At 37.9% G+C, this 12,682-nt stretch overlaps 1 protein-coding gene across 4 annotated transcripts in view; it reads right to left on the bottom strand.

Moving 5' to 3' along the window:
• LOC124615804 (transcriptional repressor p66-alpha) overlaps nucleotides 1–12,682 on the bottom strand; it is a 93,932-nt gene that overhangs the window by 72,619 nt on the left and 8,631 nt on the right. For all 4 annotated transcript variants that reach the window (XM_047143939.1, XM_047143942.1, XM_047143941.1 and 1 more), the window contains exons 2-5: nucleotides 4,841–4,909; nucleotides 4,459–4,756; nucleotides 2,222–2,539; nucleotides 1,599–1,728 (exon numbers count right to left, since the gene is read on the bottom strand). In XM_047143939.1, coding sequence (XP_046999895.1) covers nucleotides 1,599–1,728; nucleotides 2,222–2,539; nucleotides 4,459–4,756; nucleotides 4,841–4,881 — 787 coding nt within the window. In that variant the 5' untranslated portion in view covers nucleotides 4,882–4,909. The remainder of the gene's footprint in view (nucleotides 1–1,598; nucleotides 1,729–2,221; nucleotides 2,540–4,458; nucleotides 4,757–4,840; nucleotides 4,910–12,682) is intronic.

The following is a 12,682-nucleotide window of genomic DNA, read 5'->3' as shown; positions in this document are numbered from 1 at the left end:
GCCCAAGGGCTACTACTGCAAGTGGATGACCGCTACATATGGATTATGGCTTGGAGGAACCCTGACAGCTACGCCACCATGTTGAATAATGCTTTCCGTGCAGCCACAGGTCATCGTGCTATGACTCGAATTGTGTGCAATAGGCTGCATGATGTGCAGCTTCTCTTCTGACGACCATGGCAAGGTTCATATTTGCAACCACGACACCATGCAGTGCAGTACACATGGGCCCAACAACATGCCAAATGGATTGCTCAGGATTGGTATCACGTTCTTTTTGCCGAGGAGTGTAGCATGTGCCTTCAAACAGACAATCGTCGGAGACGTGTTTGGAGGCAACCCGGTCAGGCTGAATGCCTTAGACACACTGTTCAGTGAGTGCAACAAGGCGGAGGTTCCCTGATGTTTTGGGGTGGCATTATGTGGGGCCGACGTATGGCGCTGGTAGTAATGGAAGGCTCCGTAATGGCTGTACAATACGTGAATACCACCCTCCGACTGATAGTACAACCATATCGGCAGTATACTGGCAAGACATTCGTCTTCATGGATACAATTCTTGTCCCCATCACGCACATCTTGTGAATGAGTTCCTTCAGGATAACGACATCACTTGACTAGAGTGGCCAGCATGTTCTCCAGACTTAAACCATATCAAACATGCCTGGGATAGATTGAAAAGGGCCATTTATGGACGACTTTACCCACCAACCACTCTGAGGGATCTACACTGAATCGCCGTTGAGGAGTGGGACAATCTGGGCCAACAGTGCCTTGATGAACTTGTGGATAGTATGCCACGACGAATACAGGTATACATCAATGCAAGAGGACGTGCTACTGGGTATTAGAGGTACAGGTGTGTACAGAAATCTGGCCCACCACCTATGAAGGTCTTGCTGTATGGTGGTACAACATGCAGTGTGTGGTTTTCATGAGCAATAAAAATGGTGGAAATGATGTTTATGTTGATATCCACTCCTATTTTCTGTACAGGTTCTTGAACTCTCGGAACTGAGGTGATGCAAAACTTTTTTTGATGTGTACATACATCCTGTAAAGTGACTCATTCCACCATCATTTCAATAAAAGAATCATTCAAATGATCTGTGGAACATCTAACTAATTAACTAGCTTATGACTTTATTCGAGACCAGATGCAAACTTTTGACAATGAATGACAGCATCTATATAACAATTACCCAAACTTAGCCACATCCTTAGATGAACTGGATATATTGTACTCTGTGGGTTGCACAATCAAATGTAATTGTTTTACTACTGGTTACATTTACTACCAGCTTATAGCTACACAATATGAAACTATTTCAATATTTTGAAGCTATTCAGCACTGCCTTGGTAAAATATTCTGCTTGCCTTAAAAGTCCACATTTTCTAATTATATACCTAATACATTTCCCCCCCCCCCCCTCCCCCCCCGTCATGAGACTTCCCGTCCAAAAAATCTATGTACTGAGAAAAAAGTTGCACTCTACATTATTTTACACCAAGTATCTTCTCACATAACACCGTTAAAGTTTGAACAAGGCTCAATTTTTGTCCAACAGTTGCAATTAAACCAAAGCAAGGTACATGCCTCTGGGTAATGGTTGCTGGTTCATCATCATATTTGGTGGTAAGCTCGTTGCTGAAGTGCGGCCAGCTTGCGGTGCCATCATCAGAGGTGGAGGATGATGTATGCTTTGAGGCCGAGCAGGTGGTGGTTGCTGTGACAAATGCAGCATATCATGAAAAATGCCTCTAGCGATGCTTCCATTACATGACAACTTTACATACAAAACTTGCAAAAGATGGAACAGTCTAAATAGAGTACCACGTCTTGCAACTGTAAATCATTTCAAGCATCACAACAGCACATTTTTATTCTGCTGAATAGCTTTGGTCCAATGAAGTACTAATATCTGAGCTCACCAATAGCTTCACCAGTTATATTTCTAATAGAGTAAGATTTGGGTCAGTATTTAAATAAAAAAACTAAAAAAATTTTTTTAAAGAAATACAGAAATTGACCTGTCACAGTGACACTTTCTACTAATGGGGCAATAGTGCTATTACTATGCAAATGTCAGCAACAATCACTTTCAAGAAATCTGATAATGAGGTACTGCCAAGTGATGAGAGTAATATGTAGACTGGTAAAAGCAGTGAACTACTGTGTAATATCCATAGTGAATTAATGCATAATATCTGTATACTAACCCCTCGCAGCAAGGGTGGTACATTAGTCTGCTTGCTGTGGTTGGCACGTACGAGAGGTGGTGGGGGCTGCTGCTGTGGTGGTGGTGGCAACTTGCCAGTAACTGGAGGCTTTGCTGGCACACCAACCCCCGGCACAACACTCGGACCCACACCTGCTTGTGGCTGCTGTGTGGGTGGGACTACAGCAATGTTCTCCTTCATCTGCTGGGACTGACGTAGTTTCTTCAGCAGCACAAGTTTCATTTCCTCATTGCGTAGCTCCTCACGCAGCTTCCGGAGTGTGCGTTCACGTTCTTCCAGTTCTTGCGGGGTCAACTCCTGTTGTAGAAGAAGATTATACTATGGAGCAGATTTAACACAAGGAATAGGGAATAAAGAATTCAAGCATGATTAAAAATAGTTCCTGTCCATATACCTGCCTTGGGAGCAGGACTTTTATACGATTTGGCCCATGAAGACCATTTATAGCATCATTACTGTTCACTGTATCATCTACTATGTATACTTGAAAGAACAATTAGCCAAAAGAGCAATTGCAATCAAACTTATAGACAGCCATAACTACAAATTATCACATTCAAAAGTTACGTAAAGACTGTGGACGTGTCTCCTGTCTACAACTAGAATGGGTCTCTTCAAGAATGTCATCTGTGGATTATCTATCACTTCTCCTTTGCAAAACACTAAATGGTTTTTATACAAATAAGGGCTTTGCTTCAAAGAGACTATTAAGTGCTGATGAGAAGCAGCCTATAAACATCACCTGAATTCTTTATCTACTATTTTGAGATGATGTTCCAGACCCGAGAGTTCCAACTTTACTCTCTATTCTGTGGAATTTTTTACCATTCCTTACTTAATCTGTCAATCTAGGCTCACCGTCTCTTTCTGTTATCTACCTTCAGTTTTCTTTGGCTCTAAGCATTTGCAGGCCTTTTATTCCCTCCCTATTTTAACATGTCCTCGTCTATCTGATACCATGTTCTCAGTAGCTTTCAGTCATCATATGCCATACTTGTCAACAAAATCCTTGTAACCAGCGTTTATCCAATCCAATAATAATGAATCCATTGCAAGAATAGAATCCACTGCATTGTGCAGAACTATCCACTCCCTAATTCACTATTTCCAACTAATCCCAAAAGTGTGTTAAGTGCATCGATATAAAAAGTAAAGAGCCATTTAAGTTTGTGCAGTCTTGTGATACAAGTCTGACATTTACTCCAATAATAACTGAAATCTGACAGTGGAAACAAACCAAAATTGAGAATATGAAACCACTCAGACGAATGATAATACCAATGAGCCATTTACAACAACAACAAAATCCCAGAAGTTTTTGATCTCTCACACTTCCTAGCTCTACTATATATACATATACAGAAGGAGAAAGAAAGAGAGAAAGAAAGAGAGAAAGAAAGAGAGAGAGAGAGAGAGAGAGTTGCTTTCTGATACTGTAGGTATCCGTCTGTGACCACATTTCATCTGCTGGTGAATGAGTGCCTGTATTCCTTTTCCCCCCACACTCTGATGTACAGATGCATTAGTGAATGTATCTGCATCCCACCCCTATCCCCGCTGTCACCTAGAGTATTTGGACAATAGTAATGCATGGTCTCTCTCTCTCTCTCTCTCTCTCTCTCTCTCTCTCTCTCTCTCTCTCTCTCTTTCTTTCTTTTAAAAAAAAGAGTTTTGATGAATGCAAATAACAAGATCACTAAACAACAAGCTGTAGTCCGGCTGTATAAACATAGGTAATTCAGATGACACTGATCTCGTGAAAGGAGCAGTGATGATTTTCACTTTAAGATTTATAGAAACCACAATAAACACAAAGCAAAACTGTAAGAGAGGACTGAAAATTGCCTCGCAAAGAAATAGAAGTTCAATGGTTTCCAAGAGCAGAACATCTCTGGGATATCACAATGGAAACTGATGAGCATTACTTAAAAGCAGTTTTAAAGGATACTACCATAGTTTATACTCATAAATAATATTTACATAAAAAGAGACAGAAGTAGTCTGACTGAACAATATATTATAGACTCATCACCATAAATAGTAGGAACGATGCCAACAACATGTTATCTTAGTTCACATTTTCTTCATATTTCACACAATTAGTCAAACACTTCAAATTCAAACATTTTATAAGCAAAATTATCTTACAAATCTAAGTTGAATGTAGAAGCTACACTGAAAACAAAGGAAAATGCAGTTTCTTCGAGTTAGGCAACCTTTATTGGTATAAGTGGTGGCATCTCCCCTTCATCCGAGTCACTTTCATAGCCATTTGTGTAGCCGTTTATCCGAGGCTCCTCATCAGAAAGCACTATTATATCTGGGCTTTCAGCATAGTTCCGCTCAGTTCTCGGACGCAAGTTCCTCCGAGGGTATTTGTCATCAAATTCTTTTATACTACGTGGGATTAAGCCACGAACTTCACTAATGCCAATTTCTTCCACACGGTGGACTCTTGAAAGGTCTTGTGGCACATCACTCCTAGCTGGAGGAGGTCCCATGTCTCTGTCTCGTCTGGAAGAGAACAATAAGATGTATAGTTCAAAGATACACCAAAATAACAGATTTTCTACAGGCGAAAAAGTGTGTTGTACGCACTTAACACTCAGATCCACAACTGTGTCATCGTCTACTTCCATCTTGAACAGATGTATCACTTTGTTGAATCTGCAACGGAAATTAAAAGCACATTACAAATCAGTTTCAACAAGGTAGCACAAAAAATATCATTAATTATGGGAGCACATTAAATGGATTAAAGCAATTTATGTCCATTATCTACAACATAAAACAAATATCTTTGTTTAAACAATGGAAAAACCCACATGGAACAATGACAATACTACGAAATGCATAGATTGCTACTCACTATACTGCGAGATGTTGAGCCACAGCTAGGCACAATGAAGAGACTTTTAAACAAGTAAGTTTTTCGCCAAGAAGACCTTCATTCGAATGAAACACACACACACTTAAATTAATCTGTGGCTGAAATGTGGTTGCATGCTGCATATTTACATATATTGTTGTTGTCATGGTCTTCTGTCTGAAGATTGGTTTGATGCAGCTCTCCATGTATCTTGTGCAACCCTCATCATCTCCAAATAACTACTGCAACTTACATCCTTTCGAATCTGCTTACCATATTCGAATTTGCTTACAGTATTCATCTCTTGGTGTCTCTCTACGATTTTTACCCCCTCACACTTACTTCCCGTACTATGTTGGTGGTCATTTGATGTCTCAGAATGTGTCCAAATCAACTGATTCCTTCTTTTAGTCAGGTTGTGCCACAAATTTCTTTCCTACTCAGTTCTACTCAGTATCTCCTAATTAGTTACATGATCTACTCATCTAATCTTCAGCATTCTTCTGTAGCACCACATTTCAAAAGCTCCTATTCTCTTCTTATCGAGGCTGTTCACTGTCTGTGTTTCACTTCCACTCATGGCTACACTTCATACAAATACTCTCATTAAAGACTTCCTAACACTTAAAGCTTCAGAAATGGTTTTCTTCCCATTGGCTGCCTACATTTTGTATCCACAACTTTGCCCATCAGCAATTATTTTGCTTCCTCTCAGCATCGCCTGATTTAATTTGACTACATTGCATCATCCTTGTTTTGCTTTAGTTGATGTTTCAAGACACTATCCATTCCGTTCAATTGCTCTTCCAAGTTCTTCGCTGTCTTGGACAGAATTACAATGCCATTGGAACCTCAAAGTTTTTATTTCCTCTCCCCAAACTTCAATTCATTCTCCAATTTTTTTTTTTTGTGTTTCCTTTGCCGCTTGCTCAACATACAGACTGAATGATATTGTGGATAGGCTACAACCCTAGCTCATTCCCCTCTCGACCAATGCTTCCTTTTCATGCCCCTTGACTATTGTAACCACCATCTGGTTTTGTAGAAGTTGCAAATAGCCTTTTGCTCCCTGTACTTTACACTTGCTACCTTCAAAATGTCAAAGAGAGTGTTCTAGCAACACAGTCAAAAGTTTCTTTAAGTGTACAAATGTTGTAGACATAGGTTTATCTTTCCGTAATCTATCTTCTAAAATAAGTCATAGGGACAGTACTTCAACATGTGTTCCTACATTTCTCTCAAATCCAAACTGATCTTCCCAGAGATCGGTTTCCACCACTTTTCCTATTCTTCTGTAAAGAATTTGTGTTTAATATTTTGCAACCATGACTTACTAAACTGATAGTTCAGTAATATCCGTACCTGGCAGCACCTGCTTTCTATGGAATTGGAATGATTATATTCTTCTTGAAGTCTGTGGGTATTTTGCCTCTCTCATACATCTTGCACACCAGATGGAAGAATTTTGTCATGGGTGGCTCTGCCAAGGCCATCAGTTGGTGTGATGGAATGTCGCCTACTCCTGGGGCCTTGTTTCGACTTTCAGTGCTCTGTCAAATTCTTCTCACAGTATCATGTCTCCCATTTCATCTCCGTCTATGTCCTCTTACATTTCTGTATTACCTGCAGGTTCATCTCCCTTGTACAGACACTTTATGTACTCCTTCCACCTTTCAGCTTTCCCTTCTTCACTGAGAACTGGTTTTCCATCTGAGCTCTTGATATTCATACCACTGCTTCTCTTATCTCCAAAGGCCTCTTTAATTTTCTGTAGTCAATATCTATCTCCCCCCCCCCGCCCCACATATGCTCCTAAATCCTTACATTTGTCCTCTTAAGCATTCCTGCTTAGCCATTTTGCACTTCCTGTCAATATCACTTTTTAGACATTTGTATTCCCTTTTGCTTGGTTCATTTTTTTTAAATTTTCTCCTTTCATCAGTCAATATCTCTTGTGTCACCCCAGGATTTCTACTAAGCCCTGTCGTTTTATCTATTTTACCCTCAGCCGCCTTCACTACTTCAACTCTCAAAGCTACCCCTTCATCTTCCACTGTATTCCTAATGCTCTCTCTGAAACTCTCAACAACCTCTGGTTCTTTCAACTTATTCGGATCCCATCTCCTTCATTTCCTACATTTTTTAATTTCTTCAGTTTTAATCTACAGTTCACAACCAATAAATTGTGGTTGAAGTCCACATCTGCACCTGGAAATGTCTTAAAATTTAAAATCTTTTTCCTAAATCTCTGTCTTGCAATCTTACAATTCTAACCAATACTGATTCTTCAATAAAGGAAGTCCAAAATCACTGAGAAAATGTACTATGAACTTCCATAATGTTGCGGTTATTGTTATGAACAGTGTAGATAAAAATAACTTCATTTCATTATTTGAAATTCCCACTAAATATGGCAAAATCAAGCTTGTTCAAGGAATATTTGGCGGGACACCTGTAATACGGAATTGCAACTCAAATAAAATAACTATGTGACTGACAAATTGCAGTGAGAAGAGGTGAGGTGTGGGTGGGGCAGTATTGCCAGTATTCAGCCAGCCATGACTGATGGATCTGCAACTACAAAACAAGCAACACTATGAACACAGTGCTCAAGAAAGAACTATAATTTACTAGAAGCTGGTCCTTACCACTTGATTTGCTGGAACGCCATTCACAAATTTATTTTAACTGAAGAATTAGAGCCATGTGTCTCTGCTAGAAATGTTGCAATCACATACCAGTGTTCTTGGACACACTTGGTGGTGTTAATAAACAATGGAAAAAAGTTAGAATTATTTTGCGTAATCTGACATTTTAATTTCACAGAGCAGGCGTATGATTAGTGAAACTGAACAATTCAAATTTTTAGGTGTACAGATAGATAGTAAGCTGTCATGGAAAGCCCACATATTTTGAAGTGTTGTTCTAATTTAGTGATATATGTAATGCTTCGCTGGCACAGGGAACTTTTCCAGACAGATTGAAATATGCAATTGTCAAACCTCTTCATAAGAAAGGGGACAAGAGTGACTTAAATAATTGTAGACCAATCTCATTGCCGACTTCATTTTCTAAAATATTCAAAAAAAGTTATGTATTCAAAAGTGGTCTCACATTTAAGCGAAAATAATTTACTCAGCATGTCACAGTTTGGATTAAGGAAGGATTCCCCGACTGAGAATGCTATCTAAATATTTACCCGTCAAATAGTACAAGCCGTAAATAACAAATTATCACCATTTGGTTTTTTTGCGATCTTTCCAGGGCATTTGACTGTGTGGATCATGTCACACTCTTAGAAAAACTCAGATTTTATGAAATTGAAGACTGCACACACAGCTGGTCTGAATCATACTTAATGAACAGAAAGCAAAAAGTTGTGCTGAATAACACACATAATGTTGGTAAATTCTAGTGAATGGGGAGTTATCACAAAGGGAGTCCCACAGGGTTCAATTTTGGGTCCTCTGCTGTTCCTTAGTCATGTGAATGCCCTCTCACTTAATGTTCAGCGAGCAGAACTAGTACTTTTTGCAGATGACACGAGTGTTATAATAAATCCCATTCCAGAAAAAGCAGCTGAAGATATTGTTAAGTACATCTTTCAAAGAATTATTAAGTGGCTCTCAGAAAATGGACTCTCCCTTGATTTTGAAAAAACTCTCTATATCCAATTCTGCACACCAAACAGAGTCATACCGACAATTGACGTAGCATATGAACAGGGCTCAGTTAACAGTGTGGATTTCTCCAAATTTATGGGTGTTTTGATGACAACTTGAACTGGAAGAAGCATATTACTGAGCTTCTCAAACAATTACGTTCAGCTTCTTTCGCTCTTCGTATAATCGCTAGTCTTGGTAATAAACTGATCAGCCTCCTAAAGTACTTTGTATATTCCACTCAATAATGTCTTATGGAATAGTTTTCTGGAGTAACTCACCACTTAGACAAAGTATTGATTGCACAAAAGATCAGTGAGAATAATTAGTGGCACCTATTCAAGGAGTTAAAATATCTAACTGCACCATCAGAGTACCTATATTCGCTAACGAAATTCATTATAAATAATCCATCTCTATTCGCGAAGAACAGTGACGTTCATACGTAAAACACTAGAGGGAAAAATGACTTTTCCCATCCATTATTGAAGCTGTCAGTTTATCAAAAAGGAGTATATTATTCAGCAACAAAAATCTTTGATCATTTGCCCAACAACATAAAAAGTCTGGCAGGTAGCAGATCAAGTTTTAAATTTAGCTTAAAATCATTTCTTTTGGACAACTATTCATAGTTGCTTGTGTAGAACTAAAAATTTCAGTAATATTAATATATTGTAATCTGACTTGTTCCAGACATATCAATAAAACATTTGTGAAAATGATCTACGGAACACAACATAACTAAACTAACTAAACCATTTGACATGACACTTTAAAGCAGAGAGGTGGTTATCATATTATACCATATGGTGCATCAAACAAGGACATAACCGAAACAAAGTTTATTTTCACATACAGCCTAAATTTCATAGGTAATAAATATACAGTCAGAGTCAGGATACGAAACTTTCACAAACACAGAAACCAGAAAGACATTAAGTTTAACGATAAAATTGCAACTATTGCCCACTATAGGATACATGAAGAATGCCCTGAGAGAGGTATGTTCCTCAGACTTCACATAACATTCTGTTGAAGTAAAATGCAAAATAGAACTTTTGGTATGTATTCATTCTTCACCTTATCTAAAAGAACCCTCAACAATTTGACAAAAAGAATGATATCTGGACACCTTTTTCTCATAAGTGTCCAAAAATCTATCCCTTATTTTAAAGCCAAGATTATCATTATTGGAGATCTTTTTTATTTACCTTATGTCTATTGCTCTACATACACTTACACTGCATTCTTGTTGTTTAAAGCTATGGTCTCTGAACACTATTCTCAAATGTTTTATATCTTTAAGCCTGAAATTATGCTATTATTTCATTTTTAGATTTATCTTTTCATAACCTTATCTGATTAGGCGTAAATTGAATACTTTTCTTGATGTTCTAAATGTTGTACAACAAAGTCATCAGATCACAAAGTAGTATTTATGATTGGTTCAGAACTGAAATATAAATGATTTGATATAGCATTTTTCATATTTCTTCAGGAAGTTGACCACACAAATGTGGAATGGATGAGCAGCCACTTCTATCTTTTTTTCTACATAAAAAATTATTTTATTGTGTAATCATTCAGATCAAACACATTAAAGTGCTTCTATTGGACATTTGGTGTTCATTCATGACTAAGTTCTCCATTGAACTTTCGAGTTATTTGGAGACAGCATCTAGGAAAGACTTACATCCCCCACACCTACTGGTTACTGGGGGCTTGTTTTATCTCCACTGAATGACACAGAAGTCTTTTAAAGAAGCTTTAATATCTGCATGAAGATTTGTTAAATGTTTTTCTAATGCCAATGTAGCATGATGATGAGGTATAATTCTCGATACATGACACTAAATAAATAATTTAGTTGTCAACAAATGTTGTGACTGGTAGCAGTGTTTGAAAACAATTTCACACCCCTTCTTGAACAAAAAGAGGTCATTTTTGCTTTACTCAAACCTCTGGGGAATTAAGGATTTCCCATTTATGAAACATGTGCAACAGTTAATTATGAGTTTACACCCAACATACTACAGAAGTTTCATGTTTATGAACCTGGTCCAGCAACTTTTCATGTTTAACTTTCCTTACATTCATTTCCAATTCCTTACACTTACAATGACACAAAATGAATTGCTAATCAAGAACTAGCATTCTGTTTCATCAATTCTCCTCCTTGAATACTATTCAGTGTCACTCCTCCTTGTTGCGTTATGCTTAGCATTTCCATTTCCTTGAATGCTTCCATATATATCAGTCTCCATTTCACTTGTAAACCTATTGAGCAATTCTACTTGTGCTCATTGCTTAATTACATCAGCATCATTTCTTACTATTTTTGCAGCTTTTTATTATAAAACTTGCTTATCACATACAACTTGGCTGGCCTCTTTATAAAGATTTCTTTTTGTAATACACAGAATATACAGGTAATAAGATGAACATCAACAAAAGCAAAACAACGATAATGGGATGTAGTCGAATTAAGTCGGGTGATGCTGAGGGAATTAGATTAGGAAATGAGACACTTAAAGTAGTAAAGGAGTTTTGCTATTTGGGGAGCAATATAACTGATGACGGTCGAAGTAGAGAGGATATAAAGTGTAGACTGGCAATGGCAAGGAAAGCGTTTCTGAAGAAGAGAAATTTGTTAGTATCGAGTATAGATTTAAGTGTCAGGAAGTCATTTCTGAAAGTATTCATATGGCGTGTAGCCATGTATGGAAGTGAAACATGGACGATAAATAGTCTGGACAAGAAGAGAATAGAAGCTTTCAAAATGTGATGTTACAGAAGAATGCTGAAGATTAGATGGGTAGATCACATAACTAACGAGGAGGTATTGAACAGGATTGGGGAGAAGAGAAGTTTGTGGCACAACTTGACTAGAAGAAGGGATCGATTGGTAGGACATGTTCTGAGGCATCAAGGGATCACCAATTTAGCATTGGAGGGCAGTGTGGAGGGTAAAAATCGTAAAGGGAGACCAAGAGATGAATACACCAAGCAGATTCAGAAGGGTGTAAGTTGCGGTAGGTACTGGGAGTTGAAGAAGCTTGCACAGGATAGAGTAGCATGGAGAGCTGCATCAAAACAGTCTCAGGACTGAAGACCACAACAACAACAACAACAACATGGTAAGGAAAGTTACAACAGAATGTAAATAATTTAGGAGTAAATAAGACCAGTGAGCAAACAGTCAAAATGGTGTGCTGTCAACAGGTACACAAAAAGAAGTGTGTGCACCTGTCAATGGATAGACGTTTCTACTATTCAGTGAGTGGTTCACATGAATGCACCACAGCAAAGAGTCAGTTTACTTGCAGTTTTCAAGAGGTGTGGTGTATACGCATAACCCATTATCAGGCACAATCAACAGCATATGCAACCCAACCCACATCTACAGGCCATTGCTGTTGGCCAATTTTTAAATGAGGCACAGCTGAAGCCAATATGACAGCTATGTAGTGACATGTGACCAACACCACATAACAAGTAATTTTAATGGAAGTGTAATTGCTTCATTTTTAAAAGTGGAAGAATATAATCCATGAATTACATCTCAATTTCATAATATCCTAACATCTGCAATATCTTTGTCATTTTAACAACTGAACATTTTCAACAAATCAAAGTCTATATCAAAGGTTAGCATTTCCATTTTAAGTGCATCCACTATTTATACACAAAATAATAACTTTTCTTGTCCATTGATGACACATTTCTAAAGTAAACACAATTATTCTTTTACACAGTTATTTTTCCATGCATATTAGATAATATTAAGATTTTTATGATCATACACACCAACAAATAAGAAACATATTTTGAGGTGTCACCAATAAGCATTTGCACACTGAAAATGTCACCGTCAAGTATTATATTACATATGGATCTATTCCTGGAACA

The sequence above is a fragment of the Schistocerca americana genome, chromosome 5, assembly GCF_021461395.2.
Source record: "Schistocerca americana isolate TAMUIC-IGC-003095 chromosome 5, iqSchAmer2.1, whole genome shotgun sequence".
NCBI lineage: Eukaryota > Metazoa > Arthropoda > Insecta > Orthoptera > Acrididae > Schistocerca > Schistocerca americana.
This window is presented reverse-complemented; position numbering and strand designations above follow the sequence as displayed.